This window comes from Musa acuminata, chromosome BXJ3-6 (genome assembly GCF_036884655.1).
Source record: "Musa acuminata AAA Group cultivar baxijiao chromosome BXJ3-6, Cavendish_Baxijiao_AAA, whole genome shotgun sequence".
In the NCBI taxonomy this organism is placed as follows: domain Eukaryota; kingdom Viridiplantae; phylum Streptophyta; class Magnoliopsida; order Zingiberales; family Musaceae; genus Musa; species Musa acuminata.
The window spans coordinates 38231414-38255294 of NC_088354.1; the positions used below are offsets into that span (position 1 = coordinate 38231414).

General features: G+C 40.8%; 3 protein-coding genes and 1 long non-coding RNA gene across 12 annotated transcripts; 2 read left to right on the plus strand and 2 right to left on the minus strand.

The window, feature by feature from the left end:
• Nucleotides 1–5653: 5653 nt before the first annotated feature.
• On the minus strand, nucleotides 5654–6968 carry LOC135581398 (probable BOI-related E3 ubiquitin-protein ligase 3). The gene is made up of 3 exons (XM_065156873.1): nucleotides 6735–6968; nucleotides 6319–6616; nucleotides 5654–6236 (listed from the first exon to the last, which is right to left on the minus strand). The coding sequence occupies exons 1-3, from the start codon at nucleotides 6788–6790 to the stop codon at nucleotides 5694–5696; spliced, it is 897 nt and encodes a 298-aa protein (XP_065012945.1). The 5' UTR covers nucleotides 6791–6968; the 3' UTR covers nucleotides 5654–5693.
• A 105-nt stretch (nucleotides 6969–7073) lies between these two features.
• LOC103989597 (uncharacterized) lies at nucleotides 7074–12339 on the plus strand. Of its 5 annotated transcripts, XR_010497737.1 has the most exons (8): nucleotides 7074–8277; nucleotides 8376–8536; nucleotides 10143–10373; nucleotides 10576–10641; nucleotides 10746–10818; nucleotides 11123–11637; nucleotides 11860–11966; nucleotides 12040–12339. It is a non-coding gene; the product is annotated as an uncharacterized LOC103989597 (long non-coding RNA). The 5 variants fall into 5 exon arrangements; XR_010497736.1 differs by having other exon boundaries at nucleotides 10039–10373; nucleotides 11123–11966; XR_010497738.1 differs by having other exon boundaries at nucleotides 10088–10373; nucleotides 11123–11966.
• Nucleotides 12340–13739: 1400 nt separating this feature from the next.
• On the minus strand, nucleotides 13740–15101 carry LOC135641713 (homeobox-leucine zipper protein HAT22-like). Its single transcript, XM_065157366.1, has 3 exons — nucleotides 14447–15101; nucleotides 14270–14349; nucleotides 13740–14195 (listed from the first exon to the last, which is right to left on the minus strand). The coding sequence occupies exons 1-3, from the start codon at nucleotides 14939–14941 to the stop codon at nucleotides 13910–13912; spliced, it is 861 nt and encodes a 286-aa protein (XP_065013438.1). The 5' UTR covers nucleotides 14942–15101; the 3' UTR covers nucleotides 13740–13909.
• A 3267-nt stretch (nucleotides 15102–18368) lies between these two features.
• On the plus strand, nucleotides 18369–23319 carry LOC135581402 (uncharacterized). 5 transcript variants are annotated; one of them, XM_065156878.1, is made up of 10 exons: nucleotides 18369–18832; nucleotides 20540–20726; nucleotides 20863–20996; nucleotides 21091–21203; nucleotides 21330–21459; nucleotides 21973–22122; nucleotides 22214–22392; nucleotides 22749–22829; nucleotides 22927–22976; nucleotides 23054–23319. In XM_065156878.1, exons 1-10 carry the CDS (start codon nucleotides 18470–18472, stop codon nucleotides 23191–23193), a joined length of 1527 nt encoding a protein of 508 aa, XP_065012950.1. In that variant the 5' UTR covers nucleotides 18369–18469; the 3' UTR covers nucleotides 23194–23319. The 5 variants fall into 5 exon arrangements, with proteins under 5 accessions (XP_065012950.1, XP_065012947.1, XP_065012949.1 ...); XM_065156875.1 differs by having other exon boundaries at nucleotides 18371–18832; nucleotides 22214–22369; nucleotides 22750–22829; XM_065156877.1 differs by having other exon boundaries at nucleotides 18371–18832; nucleotides 22214–22369; nucleotides 22759–22829.
• Nucleotides 23320–23881: the final 562 nt, after the last annotated feature.

A 23881-nucleotide genomic window follows, 5' to 3' on the forward strand; every position in this document is an offset into this window, starting at 1 on the left:
GTTCGGTGAAATGCTGATATGGTGGTGTCTCTCCATACTTTGGGGTCGGCGTGATCGATGGGGTATTGAGAGGTTTATGACTCCGGAAGTCGTTGAGCTTCTTGATTTGGAGTCTACTGCCAGCGGCGACGGAGGGTTTGGATCCACAGGAGTGTGATGTGCTCTTGAACTTTTCCTCCAACGTAATGGCCGTTGATGAAAAATCCATTGGTTAGCTAAAACTTTTGTTCTTTGATGCTACAGAAAGTTTGCCTGTGCATATCAGTAAGCAGCATCATGAGGACAAACAAAGGTCACGAGGCATGCACCAAGGTTGGTTTCATCACTCAAAACTCGGCTCATCTAGGTTGCAAAGGTTTACTTTCGTATTGTGACCTTTTTCCCATCAACTTCTTACTATCTGGCAGTTTGAACCCGATACATGACACTAAATTTCATGATGAATAAACAGGAAGCTAAACTAATTGATTGTGAAAAATAGAAACACCTACATATCACTTCTATGATCTTTAGAATTTTTGTGGTTCAAGTATGATGTTTAGGTTGCTGATTAGTTGATGCCTTTTTTCCTCAAGTTTCAGCTCAATAAATCGTTCACTGGTAGCAGTGAACGATTCATCTCAAGCTGAAATCTGCCTGTTGTTTGTCAATAACTTGTTTTTAGAAGAACAATCATATGTAGGAAACTGATGATATAGCATGTTGTCTTTCTTTGGTCCTTCCTTGAGCTATCTCTTGCAACCCAAAACAATTGAGATGTCCAAAGCATTGGTACATATGAGTGTTTGGACTTGTACTGTGGAAGGACTAAGGATATAGTTTTGTTTGCTCGATTATATATGCCTGCAGAATATACTTCAAATGTGTTTCAGGTTAAGCATTCTTGGATGCTTGGAGAATCCAAAGCAATTGGCAGTGCCTCTTGCAGGTACCTTTTCTGCTTGCTATGTGTTGCACTGTTGATCTGTCACATAAGATTGAAAATAACACGAGTCTTTGCTTCCACATTCCCTTCTAATGGTTAAATATAAAGTTTTATGGCCTTAGTTTCTTTAAGTTTCTGAAGGAACTATAACCAAAACATGTGATCAGTTCCTTTGATAGTGATATCACTATACTCAGTCAATTATACCTGATCTGCATCTAATCCGATCTCATTCTGAATCTGATTGGGTTATGTATGATACAATAGATCTACTTTTAAGTTTAGTTTGTTGCTAAGAGATGATTTGGGCCCAATTTTGATTGCTCATACTTGGTAAAATTAATATTGAGTGTATGCTACATCTGCATTTCTGTAGGGCTATCATGAAATCATAGACTTTACGTCCATAATTTTAACCTTAATGAAATTCAATAATATCAATTACGATTTATCATTATTTCTTTTCTTTGGATTATATTTGTTTATATAGAACAAGTTTTTAGGCATTCTTGCATCAGCATTAGTAGATTTATTGCAAATTGGAATGGAATTAAGTCATTTGATTCTTCTTTTTAATATTTGCAAGTTAAAGTACAATAATTTTGGTGTTTTCTTTAAATTTCTTGAAGCCATTTGAGACACTACTGTAGAATATGAGAAAACAATTTAATAGTAAAAGGAGGATTTTTACTAGTTCATTTTAATATTCTTGTTTAGTCGATTATAAATAATTAGGACATACGGTCTTGTAATTGTTATTGTTGTTGTAGCATTCTCACTTAAAGATTTACTAAATAATAACGTAAAAAGGAAACAAATAATTTAAACAATTAAAAAAGTTTGAGCTGCTTTGCAAAGTTGAACAAAGCTACATGCTTGAGCTGAAGCTAAAGACTGTGTCCATCATCATAAGGATTCCTTCACAATAGATTAAGTTCGACTCTTAGGTTCAATGTCCTTAGCACCTCTAGATTAAGTTTGACTCTTAGGTTCAATGCATTGTAAAATAAACTAAGATTCTATATTAAGATCTAATTTTAACAAGTTTTGACATAATCATCATTTATGCAATTCGTTGGCAGAAAGAGTTGCATTAACTTGATATCACATTGTTGTTGGGAACTTGTGCACTGAGTTACTCAAGAGGGAGAGGGGCATTGCAACTTGATATGGGAGTGACATGTGTTTATTTAAACTAAGGCAACTACAAAATGAATTTAGCCTACCTTAACTCTTCAACTAATAAGAACAATTGCCTCGTACTCCTTGTATGAAGGATTTTCTCATCCTTCATTAATCTTTACATCCAAAGAAAGAAATATAGAAGAAATTATAGTATCTCAAATATTTAAGTTGTGAAGGATGAGGGAGAAAGGATTACTGTTTTGATAGTGTTTCTTTTTTTAGCCCAACTAATTTGTGACCCACAATCGCAACACAACATGAGTACTCCTACATGATAGGGGAAAGGGAGGGTTATCTTTCTTTTAATTAGCTTTACTTCCCCATGGATGTCATGTTGCAATCTTCAATGACAACGCTTCCCACTTGAGCTTGCATTAGTGCTTGAGATTATCGTGGCACCCATCTGTCCAACCCTCATGAATGGTCTCTTTGTTGTTGCCATCTGTATCCTCACCGATGCATTAAACAATACGTCACTTCAGTCCTTCATAGCGCCACAGAATTCATGCATGATAGGAAGACAAGGCAGGCTCATTAGAAGTCCCCACACTGTGGGATTGGGTTCGACCACCAACTTAGTGGCTGTGTGTTCTCCTTTAGGATTGGGCATTTAAGTCCACTTGCAAATAAGATGCAATAGAAGAGTTGTTGCTCTAAGATGTCATTCTTATGCTCCCACTTTTGCGGTTTTTTGGGAAGGTAGGTTTTGCCTTGAGACCTCCTAGACTAAACCTATGTAAACGACAAAAGGATTGCCTTCACTCCACCACAAGGGATGGTCAAATGAAGTGTCACATGAATGCTTGGTTTACTCCACAAGGAAGAATCAAAATCAAATCTTTAAAGAACTCTACATGTCTACTGATTTAAAGGGGAAGACTTCTTTCTCTTCAACCATATGTCTTTGTTGCACTGCCTTGGTCATCATGGTCTCACAGGACAGCATTTAAGCGCAATAAATAATATCTATCTCCCAGTATCACGCATCTTTACATCCCTTTCAGTTGCTGGCAGTGCTACACTCCTACCAGCATGATAAAAGCATAGGCATGGGATGATAAAAGCATAGGAAGTCTCGTGTAAGAAGGTATAAAGAGCTGGTATGAGGGATGCTTGCACATGCTTCCAATGGGATATATTCTACCAGGACTCTTGAGATTAGTTGAGATCATGACATATGTGCTTGGTCACTCAATTGCACCTTAGTTATTCGTTGATGAGGGATATTATTCAGTCCCTCTTTTAAATTCTTAATATTCAATGATCCTTTGGAGAAACAAAAACAGAGGTTTGTAGAGCATAATTGACATGTAAGAAATGGTATGATGATGTGGATTATTTAATATACTGATTAGGGAGGACTAGATGACACTGACATGTGATTCTATGGGCAAGGAGTAAAGAGATTTTGACAAGTTTTTTTCCTTTTGATCTTGTCTCCAATCAAGGGAGGGAGACATGAGGCAAGCTTTATTGGCAATTGTCCCCAGGAAACAATAGTTTAAGTTTGTGCTCTGGACAAGATCTACTAGAGCACCCGGAATGAGCTTTCATGTTCACTGCACCACCCACCCAAGTGCACTTCACAAGAAACCCTATTCCACCAAGAAAGCATTCTTTTATTCACTCTACACCAGTGGTATGTGTCAAAAAATTGGAAGGCCACACGAGAATCATGACGCTCTGCGACCTTTTGTGTTTATGATATTTGAATATAAAAGATCACATAGTCTTTTTTTTTTTTCTTCTTCTTCTTCTCATGGATTGTTCCCATTCAAATGACAACACTGGTAGCATGTCTCATCAAACCATTTCTAGTTTGGCTTGGGCCTTGTGTATTTTTTTGGTTCTTGCATCATTTGATGTGGACATGGATGCTACCTTGCCAAAACCCAATGTAGACCCTACGCACCATCATTATCTAACTTAATCATCTTTACCTTGTGCTGCATATCCCCCTCAACCAATCCTCGCTTCTTTAGCTACCCTTCCAATCTGCCTAACATTCTAGTGCTAAAAAGATAAAATTAATTACTACCAGTATAAGGCGAAACCTTTTCTGCATGGCATAGTTACATCACTATTCATTATTATGATATCTTGGCATTTAATTTTGGATACTGACATACGAGTCACACAGGCCTATGACAGATAGGAAGAATATATGCTTACTGTTCTGATGGAATAATTAAAAAAGAAGCTTATCTCTTTCCACAGGCAATTACAAAAGCATGGCTTTCACAGCCTTATTTGGGCCATCAGAGTGACTGATATGTAGTATAAAGATTCATGCCAATTCAGAGATGACACATTTCTCATTCTGTACAACATCATCCATTAAGTAATTGGAGACCACTTCCCTGGCTTCTTTCCATAAGCGAGGCAGAGTCACTACCTTGCATGGGCCACACAGAAATTTCAGCATTCATGTTCCTTGTGGTGTAACAAGTAGCCCCACTCCCTTCTCATCATCATGATTCCGCCCCATTTCCATTTAGGCTTAACCACTAATCTTTCTCAACAACCACCATTAGCATGAAATCTGTAGTTTCAATTATTGGGATTATACTACTCAAGGAGGGATTTAAACACCAAACTTATCCATCTTAAAAGAATGCCATTCCCGAATAGTTATGAGATTGATGCGGTCGATGGTTACAGTCGCTCGACCAATTAGAAATCAACATGAAGCTATAGAGCGTCCGCCATGTTATTACTTATTTGTGCCAGTGTGCCATCAAGGAGCAACTTGATCGGACGGTCCAGGACAACCGGACCGGACGATGCCAGTGGGACCGCGGCGCTGGCATCCTCGGCCAACGAGCAGCGCCCGACAGAAGGGGACCGCCACCGCGTGGCAGCACCACGAGATGACACGACGGACCTTTTCACATGTGTCCAAAAGGCGTTTACCTCGGTTCACGTGGGACCCGAACGATAAGAAAGGGTTGCGTCGATTTGTCCTGTTCGATGGCGTCTGGTCAACTTAATTTTGCCGACACAGACTTAATGGTGACTAAAACCTCATCAAGAAGTATTGCGAAATGTTGTGTTGCTCGATCTTTTATTGTGAATCGACTCAGTAGTATTTACTTGTCTTCAGGTATGTAAAACGAAAATCTTGTTTCTTGGGACAGAAAGATGCACAGGAAACAACAGACAAGATTATTGATTGCTGTGCATCTGATCTGACACGGTCCAAGGCGTGGATTAAATGTGGCATGGCCGTGTAGGGGAGCAGGGGCCGATTCACGTTTCCTACCTCGGAGTGATGGGGCACGTGTGACGTGCCCGCGGACACCACACCCGGCACGTGGATCTGGTGCTTCCTGTTACGTCCCTTGGCCTGGAAACCCGTGCCTCAGAGGAAGACGATAACGTAGGTGGGTGAAACGGGTCACATGCGACGTGAGCGGCACCGAAGAAACCAATAATTCTCATAGCACTTGATCGAAGAACATCATCCAAAACAAGTATTATAAGAGATAATCAAATCATTATTTAGGGGGAAAAAGAGCTAATTATTATCATGAAGACGATAAATTTGAATGTGATTTTTTCCTTTTAACGAAAGCTGTAGAGTTCAAGACATGTTCACAAGGACACTACCATTGGAGTTGCAGTTACAGATCGGGCAGACGACGACGGCCGGGCCGCAGGCCGCGCACACGCAGAGGTGCCGACACGGCAACAGCAGCACCGACGGCTCCTGCGCTTGGCAACACCTGCACACCCTTCTCAGCCCCGATCTCTTCGCCTCCGCCGCCGCTGGATCCCTGTTCTCGCCGCCCGCATTGTCGCCGAAGCAGCAGGACTCGGCGTCATCGGCGGCGATCGCCGCCGCCTCTTCCTCGGCTTTGACCTGCGCCTCCGCCAGGGCCTGTTCGAGGTTGGTCCGCAAGACTTGGGCGGCCGCCTCGTTGCTCCGCGCCAAGTCCCGCCACATCTGGTTCTCGACACACAGGGTCTTGATGCGCTCCTCCAGTGCCCAGTTCAGCTTGCTCACTCTCGCGATCTCTTCTTCTTTGGATTCGAGCCGCTTCGATAGGCCTTCTTCTACGGCGGCGAGGATTCCCCTCAGGAACCGCTTGAGCCCCTCCATTAGCTCCACCCTCACCTTCTCAGCCTGCCATGTATCCCACTGTTAATTGATGCACAGGAAATTATGCAGCGCTCGATGCATAAAAGGATCGGAGCAGGAGAATCACGTGGTGCAGGATGATGCGATCAACGTCGAGCATCTGCTGCTGGATGTGGGAGGACAAATCTTGGCCGAGGAAGGAAAGCTGTCGATCCCAGTCTCGCGGCCGCTTCCTCGAAGCCATGGCGGCGTGGAAGTTGTTGAAGGTGAGACCGCTTTCAGACGTGGTGGCGGCGGTCATCGGAGCAGATGGGCTGCTGCAGAAGGGGATATAAGAGCTGGCGGTGGCGCCGGAGGCCGGTGCAAAGAATCCCAATTGCGTGTTGTAGAAGCCCGATTGGTCCTCTACACCATTAATGATTTCCCTGCGGGAAACAGTAGCCAAGTGAGTTTCACACACATGCATGCAGATATGTACCGGGGAGAGAAGAGATGGGTTTTGAGAGGAGGAAGAAGAAAGGGTGGTGAGAAGTTGGCCAGTACCTGTTCCTTAGGAGTTGGGAAGGGAAGAGGTGAAGATGGTGAGCTTCAACTGCCATGAGAGCTGTGTATGCTTGGGACTTGTCTGAGAGAGATAGGGAGGAGGAGAAGCGGAAGAGGGATGAGATGATGGTGCATGCAAGAGAAATGGGTGCGGGTGGGTTGGGGTTTATTTAGGGTTTGGTCCAGAGAGAGAATTTTGGGAACCACTGAATAAGAAAAAGGCAGGGAAAAAAGAAGAGGAGTTGGTATACCCTTTTCATTTTGGTACACCTTTATGTATGACTGAGGATTCCAAGCTTCTTTAACTTTGAGAATGGTGAGATCTCCTTCTTCCACTTGATTGATGTGCTCACTTGGAGATTACAGAAAATAATATACGATTTGGAGAGAGAGAGAGAGAGAAAGGAATGGGACCTACCACTCTCATCAACCGGACTTAACATGTGGATGAAGCCTGAGTCACTGTGGCCTGATGTACACATGGAGTGCTCGAAGGTTATTTCTCCTTGTTCTTTTCGGTGCAGAAACTTGAAGACAAAGGGAGACAGGTTATGACAAAAGCATTGACAAGATCTACCAACACAAGTTTCACCATCTGATGCAGTGAGTTACTGTTAATATTCTTCATGCATGGAAGGAACCACAGGTAAGTCTTCCCTCAAAAGGATCAACATCTTGCTACTACATGCCACAGACTAGGGGTCTTTCTTGGAATCAGATGCTGCACTGCTCATTGGTCTTTGCAAAAAGCTATCTACGCAGTACAGCTCCTAATTACATGACCAGCTTCACAAGTCCCAGTTGTGTGTGGTCCTTGGGCAAGGAACAGAGGACAACCTGAGCAGATTTATCCGAGACTTCAACACTAAGCAATTCACCCACACCCACTTCTTCTTCTTCTTCTTCTTCTTCTTCTTGGTTACCATACAATGAGATCCAAGGGATGACAGAGGTGTCCGTCCCCATATCACCACCCCTCGCTGCCCTCATGATTCAAAGCAATTAAAGGCATTAAGCATTTCGAGCCTGGCCGTACCATCACGCGAGCCATCGCCACTGTGGTGCAACAGTGCCCCCCACTTTATCCTAGAATCGCTTTGCATTCTTCCAAGCCACCACATGGAAAAGGGTAGGGGGAGGGAGGTGGAGCAGATAAAAGTGCAGAGAGATAGATAGGTTGATAGATATGCATTGCATGGTTGTGATTCCATGGCTGCATTATTGCGTCCATCAACCCAATTAAGATGAGATTTCACGTCGCCCTTTGGATGACACTGTGACCACCTAGAGAACCTTGAGAAAAGGAGGAGGAGGAGGAGAAGAAGAGGACATGTGTGCTTGTGCTCCTCCTCCTCCTCCTTACAGGAGTAATTTGAAGCACCTTGACTTGTGGGCACACCCTTCTTCTTCTTCTTCTTCTCCTTTTTTCCCTTTCCCTATCCATCTAACCCAAAGCTGAGTCTGCCCTAAACATACGTGCCCCTCTGCCCTACCACCATCCCCCGAAGCCTTTTCTGGTCTCCTTTGTTCTGCTCCACAGTTGGTGAGGAGAATCCCACTCACCTTTCTTCCCTCCATTGTTTGCTTATCCTTTCTTCCTCCTTTTCTCATGTGTGCTTGCCCTTCCCTTCACGTTGGCAGGTATGATATGGCCAAAGCAAAAGGTGGGGGTGTTGGGAGGGGGGCACCATGTTCTGACCAAAGGCGCAGGAAAAGATGGAGTCAGGTTCCCAACATGCACAAACCCAAAGCAAGCTTCATCTTCCGTGCATGCCACCACCTGCACCATGCTGCCGGGCGAGGTTTGGTCTCCCACCTTCATCATTATTTCGTGTGCAGGAAACATGCTTTGCTTGCGCGCTTGTGTTCATGACATGGGCCTCCTTCCGACCAGCTTTGCTTGGAATCCATGCCCTCTTCCCTCTGACCCTTGGGCAAGTAGTGTGAAGTCTCACCCACGCTATCAAAGACCTGCAGACCTATCCAAACCTAACGATTACATCAAATGCCAGTCCCTTCCTGTTGCATTCATGATCATAGTCATCCAATTCAATAAATGGTTGTGGGGGAGAGAAAGATCGATCGATAGATCGAGAGAGAGAGAGAGAGAGGCACAGGACTGGATCGGGAACGTGGAGGGCTCCCCGTAGCTGCATGGTACGGAGGGCAAACCACAGGCCCACCTGTTCCCGAATCTCCATCATGAGCTGCCATTCACAGTGATCTGCTGCAGACCTGAACGTAGACATGTGTGCACAGCTTAGATCTCTGTCTAATCTCCTACACTACTAAGACAAAAAAAGTCAGGAAGGCAGAGTCATCACTCTCCATAAATCCACTTGGGTATAGGTATTTGTTAATGGCCAGAAACACCAATGGCGGTGCCAGTGACAACTGATGTTGATTCACCAACAACATAGCTTCAGGCTACTGCACTCGAGACAAGTTTAGGGCTGGCAGATCTATAAACATATTAGGTCTTATATTTCTTCCTGAATCTAATGCTTATCATTAGTTGTTTTGCTAGATAGATAGATAGAAGCAAACAAGTAGACTATCTTACAGCATCAGCTAATCCCCATTTAGCATGCAAGCCAACTCCAGCAATGATGTGACCCATTCCAAATTCAAAGGTAACCCATCTGAATGAACACTTCAAACATTGGTTTGGTTAGCATTTTAACAGAGAGAAAAAAATGGGGATGCATCCAGCCATTCACCATGGATTGATTACTGATGGTTGCACAAGAGTAATCTCAGCCAATCACTTGACAGCATCTTCTTGCAATCTTACACACCACATCTGTATATATTCCCCACTTCCATAGGTCATAAGTTATATCAGAAAGATGCAGCAGCAATGCCCCACATCTCCATGATATGGCATTATGAATGTTGAAGACCATCCATCATGTGAGATGGTCCATGATTTGCCTTTTCTTCTGTACTTCAACAGGACATCATTGGACCTTCTGACTCCTGAAGAGAGCCAGTGGCCATAATTCCTTCCATTTCACCACATCCATCCTGTGTTGATGTGATAGGATATTGAGCACTCTGTTACAGTGGATCCTCCAGCAGAAACTCCAAGTTGAATGTCTAAATGTTGTCAAAGCTCTTAAATGCCTAAACCTCAACCATAATATTTCTCCAATACTACAACTTTGCTGAAGTGGATTTAAAGCACCTTGTGCTGCTTCACATCATGCAAATCCATCAAAAAAATACTGTGATCATTCATCACACTGATGAGCATTCATCATACCTGCCTCACATGTCAATTTCTGACACTATGATCATTCAGCTTGTTTGTATGAACCTGATTGAGGTGACAACTTGTTCTTCACCACAAGGTCAGTGAACAATCAACTGCAATCAAACAAATGAGCCACCAAGTGCATTTTTCAGGTGGCTACTGCAAAATCCAAAGAGGCAACTTGATTTCAACAGAGCACTTTGTTGTGAATTATGCCAGAGAAATGAGAAAACAGATACATAGAGGCTTCAATCACTGAACAGTTATGATGATGACCTTTCATTTCTGTGGTGGAAGGGACTGTCAAGCAGTGATCTTTGGCAGTGTTGACACATCGATGCAAGGAATGCTTCTCATACTTGAAGCTTCAGAAAGGACAACTGGTAATGTTATCATTCAGTTTCTGCATTCACAAGTCCAGATAATTTTTCAGCAGCTCAAAGCATTCAAGATAAGACCTTTTTTTCCTTCAGATTTATTGAACTTTCAATTGACAAAATCACAGAAAACAGACAGATAAATTGCTGTGTTTGAATTCAACAGTACACCAGAAAATGAACAAACCATGTCTTCTCCTTCCTACAGGTATTTTCTTTCTTCAGGATGCAGATTTGTCCCTTGAGCCCATAAACACCATGAATTGAAGGGCAGGTGAAAGGAGTCTCCTTGACTGTCAACAGAAATGTGAGCAGATATGGACCATTAGACAGAATATGTTGTTATATTTAAGTTTTCTTGGCATTGTCTTCTTGCAGATACCTCTTGTCTGGGCTGGAGGTGGATCTATCCATCCATTTGGGTTGAGCTTTGGGCCTACTACTCCATGGGGTGAGTTTGCTTATATTTTTGTCTTCTTTTGGGTAAATCCTCCTCCCCTATATTTAATCAACTAGCATATACTAATTTCTTTAATTATGTTAATTGAATATGAATTTTCAAGCTCATAATTAATTTTATAATAATATTAAAAAAATTATTGAATTAGTACTCTTTCGAAACAGGAAACACTTTATGGGAGGAAAAAAAAAAAGAGAAAAGAGGGATTTTTTTTGGGGATAATTTGTCCAATTATTTTTATTGAAAATGATTACCTAATTTCTACAATAACAATAGCAAGACATGCCCTATACAGAAGATTGTGGCTCCACCCCAAGATTCACTTGGTGCTTGGATCAACCTCAGATGCTGTGATGAGAAGATTTGTGAGCTTGAGATGGCTTCTTCCAAAGAAAATAGCTACAGTACTTGGAACAAGTCATTCTATCATCACTGTATTTCTAGATTATTAACACAAAATCATCTTTCTTGCATTTCCTCACATTTATTGTCTGCATCACATTTTAGGAATAAGATTGTGGGTGTTCAGTGAACATGGAAGCTGAGCCTCAGCCCTTGTCAGCTAGCAATGATCAATCCTGTTGTTATCAGCCTCAACTGAAACCTCAAGTTAGCAATGTAATCTTTGTCAAAGCATACATCATATGTTCTTCATGCAAGTTTGTGTTATATTCCTTTGATGATATAACAACACATTGCTGCAAGCTTGCACAGCAACAAAAACAGAAAAAGACATCTCTGATGGTAATTATGGTCACTTCAATGTCTGGTGGAAGGCCTGAATCAGGTGCAGAAGAATCATTATCTCTGGTCAGCAGACAAGGATAGCTAATTTGTCTTGGTTTTCCTCGAGCAGAAATAAAAGCAAATCTTGTTAGCCAATAACATTCGTCCACCATCCTTTTGTTCATCTCTGGATTGTGGCCCTGCAGTTTATATTCCTTTTTCTTTTTCTGTTCTGTTTCTTCCATCTTTTCTTTGGATTATTTTGCTGTCATATTTATCTGATTCCTTTCTTTCTGGGGTGCTCAGCTACAGGAATTGAGCACCCATCACATTGCTCAGACAGAGTGTGCCATATCATGTCCTGTTTTTGTGGATGAACAATGGGCATCAGACAGCTCTGCTGCTGTGTTTGGGTAAGACACAATGTTGTGACAAGTGCTTCCCTGAGTCAAGAAGAGGGAGATGTGACCTGGGATTCTTTGGCAGGGAGAAATCATGGATGACAGAGAGGGAGACATTGCAAGGGCAGACAGGTGCATGGATAATTATTCCAAAGACACAACATGCTATGTGAAAGAAACCTGAAGATGGCACACAAAGTGCATGGTATGGTGGATGATGCAATCAAAGGTAGGATAAGTTCCAGGCCCTGCTTTTTGATGTAGAGAAGCTTCAAAGAAACTTCCTCCAGTACACAATTATGCTTGATTGGCAAGGGATATGTGATTGCCATCTCCTTTTTCTCATCCAACATATGCAAATCATTCTCATGTGATGTTCACAAAAGCTACATTGTTCATACTATTCCCTTTGGAAAGCCACAAAAGTTTTCACAGAAGAATTAGGTTCATTATCCTTCGACATTAAATTTTACTTTCCAATATAATCATTCCGAGATGTATCTATCACAAATTTTTCTTCGATAATGTGACCGATAAATTATTTTATTTTATCCCTCTTTTTCGCTAAGACGCATCGATCGATGCGATAAATTCTTTTTTTTCATCACATAAAATCTAACATAAGGTGTATGGGTACCCCAAAACCCTGAGAATTATTGACCTATACCTCTCTCAATCATATGAGATATTTATACCAAGGAGGAAAAAAAAGTCCAGGGAGAATCCAACATCATGTTGGTGAAAGGAGACAGATAAAGGAGTTGATTGCCTAAGATTCTGTATGAAAGTTGGACTCTCTCTCTCTCTCTCTCTCTTGTTGGACTCATCGCCAATCCCCTCCAAATGGCCTTCTTGTGCTCATTCTGTTTCCATTTCACATTAATCATTGTCATTCCTTTCTTGTCCCATACGTTTTCCTCTCTTCCTTTTCCTTTCTTTCTCTTAATTATTGGAGGACTTTCTCTGCCTCCGGTGAAGCCACGGCCACCTCCCATTCCTAAGAAACGAGGATTGCACACACGTGTTGTCGGCTACCCTTTTCGCCTCGAGAAAAGTAGTCTGTCTCTCGTTTGGTCTTCTTCTTCGGATGATGAGCTCCTGCCGAGCTGCGTGTCATGTTTCTACATCATCGGGTCGATGGATACCATCTGGTTGAGAAGATGGAATGACCGGAGAAAAGTGAGGAGCTTAAACTATTAGTGTACGTACTTGCAAGCAGACCAAACACAAGGATGCATGAAGGAAAGAACAGAACAGAACAGAAATCAGAGAGAAAAGGAATCCAATGCGGATGGAATCGTCTACCTCGGGATGGTTAGAACAGACAAAGTCATTAACTTACGGGCGGCCAACCACTTCATGGATTCATGCCGACGGTGTACTCCTCAAGGTAGATTCAGCAAGCATTTAGTAAAGGTTGCGCCACTCATGCATTTATGAGACATCACGATTTTGATGCTGAAAAGATTGTCCAAGTCAAACTATGTGAACTCACTGCTTCAATCTCTCAACATCTGTTCTGCCTCTCGACATCTATATGTATATATCTGATGGTGGAGCACAGTATATATGTATAATCGTAGAGCTCAGATGTGGATGTTCTTCTTCTTCCTCTCTTTCCTGCTCTGTCACTCTCTTCAAAGGAATGAATGGTTTTCTTTCAGAACAACCGATGAAAAGCTATAGGATTCAGTCCCGTATGATCTGAATGTTTCAAGATAAAGGTAGATGAACTTGGGGAGAAACGGAATCATCTAATGATGATTGTATCGATCTCAACACATGTAGATAAACTTGGGGCAATCTTCATCACCAATATCTGTGTACATGAACTAATCACAACACTGTAATCTGTGTAAAAGCTAACATGAGAAATCTAGCGAGTCGTGGCCTGTTTTGGTTTCTTCGAGGAAGGAGGGAAGGGTTATGCCTGTGGGTGAAGACAATATCTCGGCTCAGAGTGATGCCGAGTGGGCGAAGGGGTTGAACAAGCGAGGCTTGGGTGCCACCACAAGAGATCCACTCTCGTCGCTGTCGCTGGCCGCGGCCACGGTGCTGCAGGACGGACACATCGTGAAGCCGGAGACCGCCGTCGCTGGGAGCTGCATGTATCGTGGCCTCAGAAGCTTGAACGACTTCAGCTCCTGCAACTCCTTCTGTAGTCGCCTGTTCTCGTCTCTCAGCGTCTCGCAGCACTTCCTGAGGCGCTCGTACTCGACCTCGGTTTTCTTCAGCTTAGTCCTGCAGCAAAGATGCGGTCATGTTGGTGCGTATAGGGTTTGCATGATGCTGCATGTCGACGGTGAGGCACTGACCTCGCTCTCCTGTTCTGGAACCATACTTCTACTTGCCGAGGACGAAGGTTCAGTTGCCCGGCCAGAGCTTGCTTTTGCTTCTGATCATCGCAAAGAAATCACACAGAAACTGGATCAGAATCACGATCGAAGAATCTATTTTGATCCATGGATCAGATTTCTTGGGGTAACACAAACCGGATCGAGACTGCTATGCTCTCTGAACCTGTCTTCCAAGAGGGCAGACTGCTCCTTGGTGAGCCTGAGCTTCTTCCTGGCTGCACCGCCGTCTTCCTCCTCATCACTGACCCTCGCATCTCTCTCCCTCTTAATCCTAGAGAGATGACCACCGGAGAAGGAAGACACCATGCTATGAGGAGACGATGGCCGGCCGACGACCCTACTCGCGGAGCAAGCCTTGTCTTCCTCGGCCTGAGCTTTCGCTGATCCCCACCCATCACCAGGGAGGCCAAGAGTGAGATAGGGCTCGACGGACGTGGCAGTCGAAGAAGATCTCTCCAGCTTGAATCCGGCGCTTGGCCGGGGATGATGATCACCTCCCGAAAGATCACCTCTGCCATCATAATTCAACCGAAGAGAAAGGCCAGCGACTCGCACATCGTCTCTCTCGCTCGTGTCCATAAGGGTTTCCTTCCGCGAGACAGCAGGATGGGAGCACAGGAACGAATGCATGATGTGTTGCGATGATGGATGGGAGAGGGGGTGTTATCGAGAGAAGTCTGCAGGGGAGATGACACACAGGCTGACATAGGTTGGCGAATCGGAGAGTAGGAATCACGAATGCCGTTCATGCATTCAAGTTTTGCACCCACCTCTCTCTCTCTCTCTCTCTCTCTCTCATGTATTCATCCACTGTCTCTCACTTCTCTATTGGCTCCTCTACTCACTTTCGACTTTGTGCATTGCCCACCAATCAACTCATCACATCAAAACCCTTACCTCATGAAAGATATGCCTTTCATGCCTACCATTCAAGAACAATCACCAGCAGCTACGGAAGTGGGTTGGAGATTAATGGACGTGTCACCCACAAAAATATCTTAATTCTCCACCTATCTTGTGCTCATATTTTGAGTGGTGGTTGTTAGGTAATTCAACCATCACACAGCTTGATCGAGTCTTCTCTTTCATCCGATAACATCCATCATGTTCCCAAGAAAGTAGAGGAGGAAGTCAAGAGGACAAGCAGCTGTTTTGTTTGGGAATTAAGCATCTCTCCATCTACTCAAAAAAGAGATTTCATAAGTTACACACTATGATAAATCTAACTAACTTAGCGCATATACAAAGGGACTAAAATATCGTAATAATTTTTTTCATATTTTTTTTTTATTTTTTTATAAAATAATTTCATTGTCTACGTTACGTATGTACGAGACATATATACGGATCATGAACAATTCGCTTGTTGGATCAAAAGAAATACGATATGATATATTAATTTATTATAAAAAAAATCTTCTACATTAGCGGCTAATTTATCACTCGAGGGTAGTTGGCTCTTTAATGGAGACCGTAAAGATTAATTTGTGTTTAGTGTGATAAGATTGTCAGTTTATGTTTTTAGGTAAGTGGTGATTGATGCATGTTGACTTTGACACACTCCATCAACCAATAAGTAGAGGCATGATTAGATAATAAACTTGTTAACCAACGAGGAAAAGCTAGTGTTTCGAGGTCGGAATGAGTCAAACAACTCGATATTAAAGGCTAGTGGAAGCTCCATCGACATCATCATCATCTTCTTCCTTGGGAGGGAGATTAATGGTGCCCACCGCTGATACGCTGTACTGCGTCTTTGATTCTTCGCCTTGAAGCCTTCGTCCTTTTTTCTCGTCTCTTGTTTCTCATTTCAACTCTCCTTTTGTTATTTTTAAAAAAAGTTTTATATTAATCTGTGAGCATAAAATATATAATATTATGTTATTATTATATAAAATATTTTAATATCAAAAAATAAAATCAAATATACGATGCATATCTTTTTAATATTATTTAAAAAATCTTTATCTGATCTATAAGTACATCATCGTCGGATTCACAATGATTTCGATTTATAAGGAGAACTATACTCACATTCTTCTCTTTCCTTATTCTTCACAAAATTACTGACAAAAAAAATATGAGAACAATTATAATATCTCTTTTTGTTATTTAAAAAAGGTTTATATTAATTTATAAACATAAAAACTATAATATGTTAATGTTATATAAAATATTTTAATGTCAAAAATAAAAAAAATCAAATATATGATGTATATATTTTCAATGTTATAAATCATCGTCGAATCTACAACGATTTCGATTTGTAAAGAGAACTAGACACACATTCTTCTCTTTTCTTATTCTTCACAAAATTACTATGGACAAAAAGATATGAGAAAATTTTATAATCTCTTGATGACTAAATCCAATTAAGTCTCTAAGAGTTAGTTATTATATATTTATAGACGAGAGTAAAAAAGTATATGATAAATAATTAAGAAAATATCTCTTAGAGGAATCCTAATATTTATAATATATCTTATCTAATTATATTGAGTTATATAATATAATATAACAGAATGTGATTTTATCTTCAAGTGAGATATGAATTTCTATATATTTATCATGAAACAGCAACTACTTGATTTATTTTGAATACTTTCTTAGAGAAATATTAAACTTTTGGTGGACAGTTGAAGATAACTAACAAAAGTAGTTTCTCTTATACTACTCTAATATCATATGAAAAAGATTATTGATCTACCTTAACTTGTTTCGAGATCCACAAATACGCCTCATTGCCTTAATATTCTCGACTCGAATCAATGCAAATTATGACATAAGAGAGCTCTGATCTTCCAAATCGAATCGATCGAAACCAAAATCTGAAATTGACCGATGATTCCATGATTCCGAATCGATCGATTCCTAACCAATGGAATAGACGTGCACAAGAATAATGCTCCAAAAGACATATCCAAGCAAGGAGTGGAGAATGTTTTAATAAGGGAGAGCTGAAGTCAAACCTTCCTTTTTTGTGGGAAAAAATTCAAGTCAAATCCTTGTCTCGAAGGCATGATGCAATTCCTAAAGAAAAATGCCTGCAAGATTCGGATTTATGCTTTGTGTTCCTCCAATAAATTAGTAATTAGTGATGCATTATTACCATCCAAAGAAGAAAACAATTTATTAGCTTCAATTTTATTAGAACCGTTGTAGATTCTAAGCTTGAGATTTATCTTTTTAGGGGATCGACCTCCTTGGAACTCTATAGGAGTTCATTCCTCTAAGTTACTACTCAAAGACTGCAGAAAAGATTCAGTTTATGAAAATAAAAGAAATACATGACTATTTATAGGGCTTCTAAACACTAAATCCCAATATGACTCATACTCAAGACTTTTATTCTTTTACAACTCTTAATTATTATCTAAAAAACAATCTCCTAACTTTATCATTTTATATATATATATATATATATATACGTATATTTCAAAAGATCATTCTGATAAACAGTCAGTCAGTTTTTAATCTTATTTCTTCCTAATGCATCCATATATTGCATTTGAATGCTAAAAAAATATACATTGAAAATGGTACACTAGACACTATTATAGATATATCCATACTGAGTCATTGTATGAAGCCCACATAATTGTTTATATTGTTGTGGAAGATCAATGAATAATTAATTATTTAAAAAATCGATCCTAATCATGATCATAAGATTTTGTATCAGGCAAAGGTCAATGGAGCCTTCAGGTCTGTTTATGTTAAGCAAAAGGTCCAACTTCCCTAATAGAGGTTATTGGGTCAACTACAACATAAGATTAATGGGCTCTAAATGGGCCCATATAGACTCAGCCCACAGCCCTTAATTTGTGGGCTCTTATTAATTTTAATATATCACTAAATATTAATTATATTAATCAATATTATTCTAAATATATATATATATATATTAAAGATACAAAATACCTAAAATATTTGTAAGATGCTTACCACTAATGGGAATTAATGTCGCTCTAAGTGTCTAATGATAGTCAATAATATCCGAGTAAAATCGGATCAAATAAATTGCATAAAGGACGGATTTATGAAGAAGATATATAAGATAGGAGGAAGAGAGAGAGAGAGGGATTCATCGCATCCACTTCATGTTACAGCCTTCATAAAGGAGAGATTTTTATCCTCGGTCCCTTCTTCTTCTTCGGAATGAGGAGGTTCGCCACCACTCTCGTCCTCGTCTCTCTTTGCTTCTTCTTCGTCTTCCCCTGTTGTCGGGCGCAGAGGGGGAGGCCGCGGTTGCTGGAGCGGTTCGCGCGGCCCGGCAACCGCGCGCGGGCGTACCAGTACGAGGAACGCTACTTCCGGCAGTCGCTGGACCACTTCAGCTTCGCCGACCTCCCGCCCTTCGACCAGCGCTACCTCATCGCAAACACCGGCGCGTGGGCCCGCCCCGCTGGCCCCATCTTCTTCTACTGCGGCAACGAGGGCGACATCGAGTGGTTCGCTGATAACACCGGCTTCGTCTGGGACATCGCCCCCCGCTTCTCCGCCCTCGTCGTCTTCGCCGAGGTCACCACTGCTACCCCTACTCGCACTCACCCGTTTCCCTGTTCCTTGTCGCACAATTTGATCTCGATATGATCCCCTTCGAAGTCGATTATTTTGGTACGTAAGGATCGTTACCGATTGTTAACCCTAAAAGAACAACTTTTGGATACTAATTGGACAAGAAATATATAGAAAGTGCAGTAGTAAGTCCGAACATGGAATGCATGTCTTTCACACATGACGTGTCACAATTTGATCTAGATATGATCCCGTTCGAAGTCGATTATTTTGGTATGTGAAGATCGTTTACCAATTGTTAGTATTTCCAAAAACCTAAAAGAACACCTTTTGGATGCTAATTGAATTAAGTTTATATGGAAAGTACAAATACTAATTACTAAGTCTGAACATGTAAGGCACGTCTTTCACGCATGACACAACCTCATCCACAATTGAGTTATTGGTGAATACCTCCTTGTGGCTTGATAATCTTTAGGATATTCCTTGTCTTGCTCACTGAAGGATTAAGACTATAAGTGGTTTGGTTATGTATTTATGTATCCGATCGAAGGTGGATATATATGAGACATATACCAATGACTTGGGCTCCATATCATGTTTTATAAATATGTTTGGACCACATATCCCGACATGTTGAGCGAATCTTTGAGTGCCTCCGTATAAGATCCTGTAGTTCTTTTTAATTGCTTGGAATGGGCTAAGGGTACCAAGGAAGGGACAGGCTGCCTACGAAATATCATATCGATCGAGAAAGGAGAGGAGATTCAACCTTTTTTTTAAACCTTTAAATTGATGGAATTCTGAGCCTTTTATTTATTTACTTTTTGGCCAGGAATCCCATGATCATGATCATCATGATCTCTTACATTTCAGGCTTGGTCTAATCATTTTAGGAATCCTATTGCCAATAAAGCTAAAAATGGCTTGCGTCAATTGCTTTTTTCTGCATGAATTTTGCCTTCAATAGTTATGGACTTGGCCATCAACTTGGTCAGTCATTAAATCTTCACAATTTGATGATGATCTATGCATAAACCTCATACAACTTGGACAAGTAACAATCTATAAAGTTGACGTGCACGACTTATCATCCAAGAAACTAAATATTTTTGCTATGGCTTTTCAATCAAAAACAAATTATCATATGTATGTTTAGGCTTCATATGCATGGGTTGATCAATCTATTGATTCCTCGTATTTGACTTAGCTTGCCACAATCTTGTATTTAGCTCATGTTTAATCTCAATGTCCGTTGTTGATTGTTCTGTTAGTGGAGCTTGCTTTTAAATCATAATTTTGTCAATCGGATTGAAGATGCTTCGATCTCTCACTCATCATATGCAAATTTCATCAAGTTTGGCCCAAGATCTCTCTGATACTATATATTAACAATGTGAACCGGAAACTATGTGGATTGTACTCCAAAGATGGAGTACACACGAGATAGCGGAGTTTTACGATTCTCATGGATATGCATATTTCTTAGATGTCCTATATTTTGATACTAGAACAATGTAACTCTCCCCTTCTAATATTTCTCCTTTCTTTTTGAAGGACGATTGTTTAAGGGAGCACCATTTAAATTTGTTCAACCAACTGCTTCGCCTGTGTTGCACTTAAACGATGGTTCAACTCATGGTAGCATTTGTCAAAATAACCTCAAGTTTCAGATAATCTAATATTCTTGGTTTTCTTTGTATTTGACAGCACCGGTACTATGGGAAGTCAATGCCCTATGGCAGTCAAGAAAAAGCATACAAGAATGCGGAGTCTTTGTCTTACCTTACAACTGAGCAAGCACTTGCCGACTTTTCAGCATTGCTTACCGACCTGAAACGTAATTTGTCATCAGAAGAAAGCCCAGTGGTCTTATTTGGTGGTTCCTATGGGGGAAGTAAGTCTATTTTTCTTCTTTTTTTATTGAAATGATTTCTTAGCTATCTGTCAAAAGAGTTAGAGTTTGTAATAGTTTTCTCTTGACGTTTTATGAGAATTTAGTTTCCACGTTTGGTTTGCTGCTGCTGATACAGTGTTGGCTGCTTGGATGAGGCTGAAGTACCCGCATATTGCCATAGGTGCACTTGCTTCCTCTGCCCCCATTCTTCAGTTTGAAGACATCGTTCCACCTGATACATTCTATGATCTCGTCTCCAACGATTTTAAAGTCAGCATATCAAATTTTAATTGGATGCATACATACATAGTTACATGTTGTTAAAATGCTTAGTCGTGTGATCTTAGCTTATAACTGATTTCAGCGTGAAAGTTTGAGCTGCTTTGAAGCTATAAAGGAGTCTTGGAAGGTACTTGAAACTCAAGGGGAGGATAATGATGGTCTGCTCAAACTCAGCAGAGATTTTCGCTTGTGCCAGTAAGATGAGTTCTCTGTGATATAATTTTTTTAAAAGATTCACACCAAGAAGAGGCTGGCTTGCTGTTCTCTGTCTATGGTGTCTATTCCCTTCTAGCTTGCATGATGGTTTTGTGGATTAATGAGTCACAGGAACCTCAACAATACTGAGGAACTTTCAGACTGGTTGAGTTCTGCCTACAGCTATCTTGCTATGGTGGACTACCCATACCCTTCTGACTTTATGATGCCATTGCCTGCAAACCCAATAAAGGAGGTTAGTTGACACAATAATCTGTAATTTGATTGTTAACAAGTTCTGCATTCTTTTCTTAATAATGGTATAGGATTGCTGCCGAAGGGGAATCATGAGAGAGAAGATAGAGGGGCATGGGCTGAGTGGGACAAAGGGTGTTTCAGGGGTTCTTTTTATAGGGTAAAAAATTAAATACAATTGGAAAGAAGGGGCTTACCACCTACTCCATGCATGGGCACTAAATTCTCTTTCATAAGTGGACTGTCCTAAACCAAACGATCCGTATTCCAATCCACTGGCAGTCCGTTAGGTACCAGGTGGTTCATGTTCTCCACAGGCAGACCGATACGTTCCGGATGGGCCATGTTTTTGTCTGCCCAATTTGCTGATCCTTGAAGGGAAGCATATAGGGGCATAATAATATCATGAAGTGAATGACCAACATATGGTAGTGGTATATATGGTTGTGATGCATATAATTGATTATAATTGATTTTATTTTTTTGTTTTCATTTATGTTTCCCAATTTTCTAGGTATGCAGAAAAATTGATAATTATCTTGATGGAACTACTGTCTTGGAACGCATTTTCGCTGGAGTAAGCATCTATTACAACTACACAGGAAATGTCGATTGCTTTGACTTGGAGGATGACCCTCATGGTTTGAGTGGTTGGAACTGGCAGGTATATAAGTGCTCCAGTGTATTGTGTTTTAATGTCCTACATGAAAGTCCATGATCTTTGTATAAATTGTCTTCCTTTTAATTATTAACAGGCTTGCACGGAGATGGTTATGCCTATGTCGAGCAGCCAAGACAATAGCATGTTTCCAGCATATGATTTTGATTATGCTGCATATCAAGATCAGTGTTTACAGGATTATGGTGTCAGACCAAGGCCTCGATGGATCACAACTGAATTTGGGGGTCACGTAAGTCAATTTTGTAATCTGATGATAAGTTGTAAAAGTAGATTTTCTGCCCAAACATGGCTACAAATCATATCTACTTTCACTGAGATCGTGATGGTTGTGGTAAAATCTAGGAAAGGCAAACTATAGTTTCCTCATGATGCTTCAGCTGGCTGTATGACTTTCCATTAGCTAATTCACGTGAATAGCTTGTGGAGGTACTACATGACTATGTACTTCCTATGATGACATTTATGCTAGTCTTAACATTTTCAGTATTGTTTTTAAGTTATTTTACACGGCTATGAACCTTACTACGTCGAGAAATTTTGTTAGTGAATGAGCAATCGCTACTTTTGATCAAATTTAATGACAATCTGTCAACCACCCCATTTTGAAAGGATATTAAGACGGCATTGAAGAAATTTGGCAGTAACATCATCTTCTCAAATGGATTATTGGATCCTTGGAGTGGTGGCAGGTAAAGCACTTGACATCTGATTTTCCTTGCAATTTATATGTTGTGTCTATACTTTTATCGTGTATGAGCTTGACTGTTCTTTCATTGTGCTTTCCAGTGTTTTGCAGAACGTATCCGAGAGTATCATAGCACTTGTAACCGAGCTAGGTAATCTCTTTCCTGGCTTGCGTCTATTAGTTCTCCGGTCAGAAAGTTCTCTTTACAAGGGATTATTGGTTTCTCAGGGGCGCATCATATCGATCTGCGTGCTTCAACCAAGGAGGATCCTGACTGGTTAGTGGAACAGAGGAATACAGAAATCAATCTTATCAAAGGTTGGCTATATGATTATTATCAGGAGAAAGCATCCTACTATATATTGTAGTTCCAATGATCTCTAAAACTTATAAAAGAACTGAAACGGCCACGACATCACCGTCTACATGATGTCACTGTAGACTTTGTTAGACTGCATGCAGTGTAACCAATAAAGCGACATTTAGTTTGTTCCTGTCTGTGCTGCATGAACTGGAATGTATGTAGGGTTTGGTATTATGATGCCTTCTTAGAGCTAATTCAGATGTGATGATATAGAACTCAGGTTGACTCATGGTAAGGAAACTTGGACCAGCTCTTCTTCTAATGCATATTTTTCATGTTAGTCATGATCAAGGTTTTAAATGCCCAATATCGATTTTGAGAGAGGTGTACCAGTCTTGAGATACACATTTTGATGAGATACACATTTTGATATTGGTAAGTTATTGATCCAAGGCACTGATATAATGCCTTTTGTGGTCCATGTTATATTATTTAGAGCAATCATTTCTTCTCAGTATTTTAGCTTTAGCTTTGGGGTCCTAATAACTTTGTAAAGGGAAGTAGCACTAGTTGAGAAGAAAGCTTTCATGGCAAAGTCATGGAAATCTGTCATCATAGCCACTGCTTACACTTTAGTGTGGTGTACAGCTTCACTTTCCACTTCACTGTGGATATCTAATGATGCCAGTGTGTTCTCAAGTTTGTGGGATTCCTTTCCTATGATCTGTTATTGCATTATAATAGTGTGACTT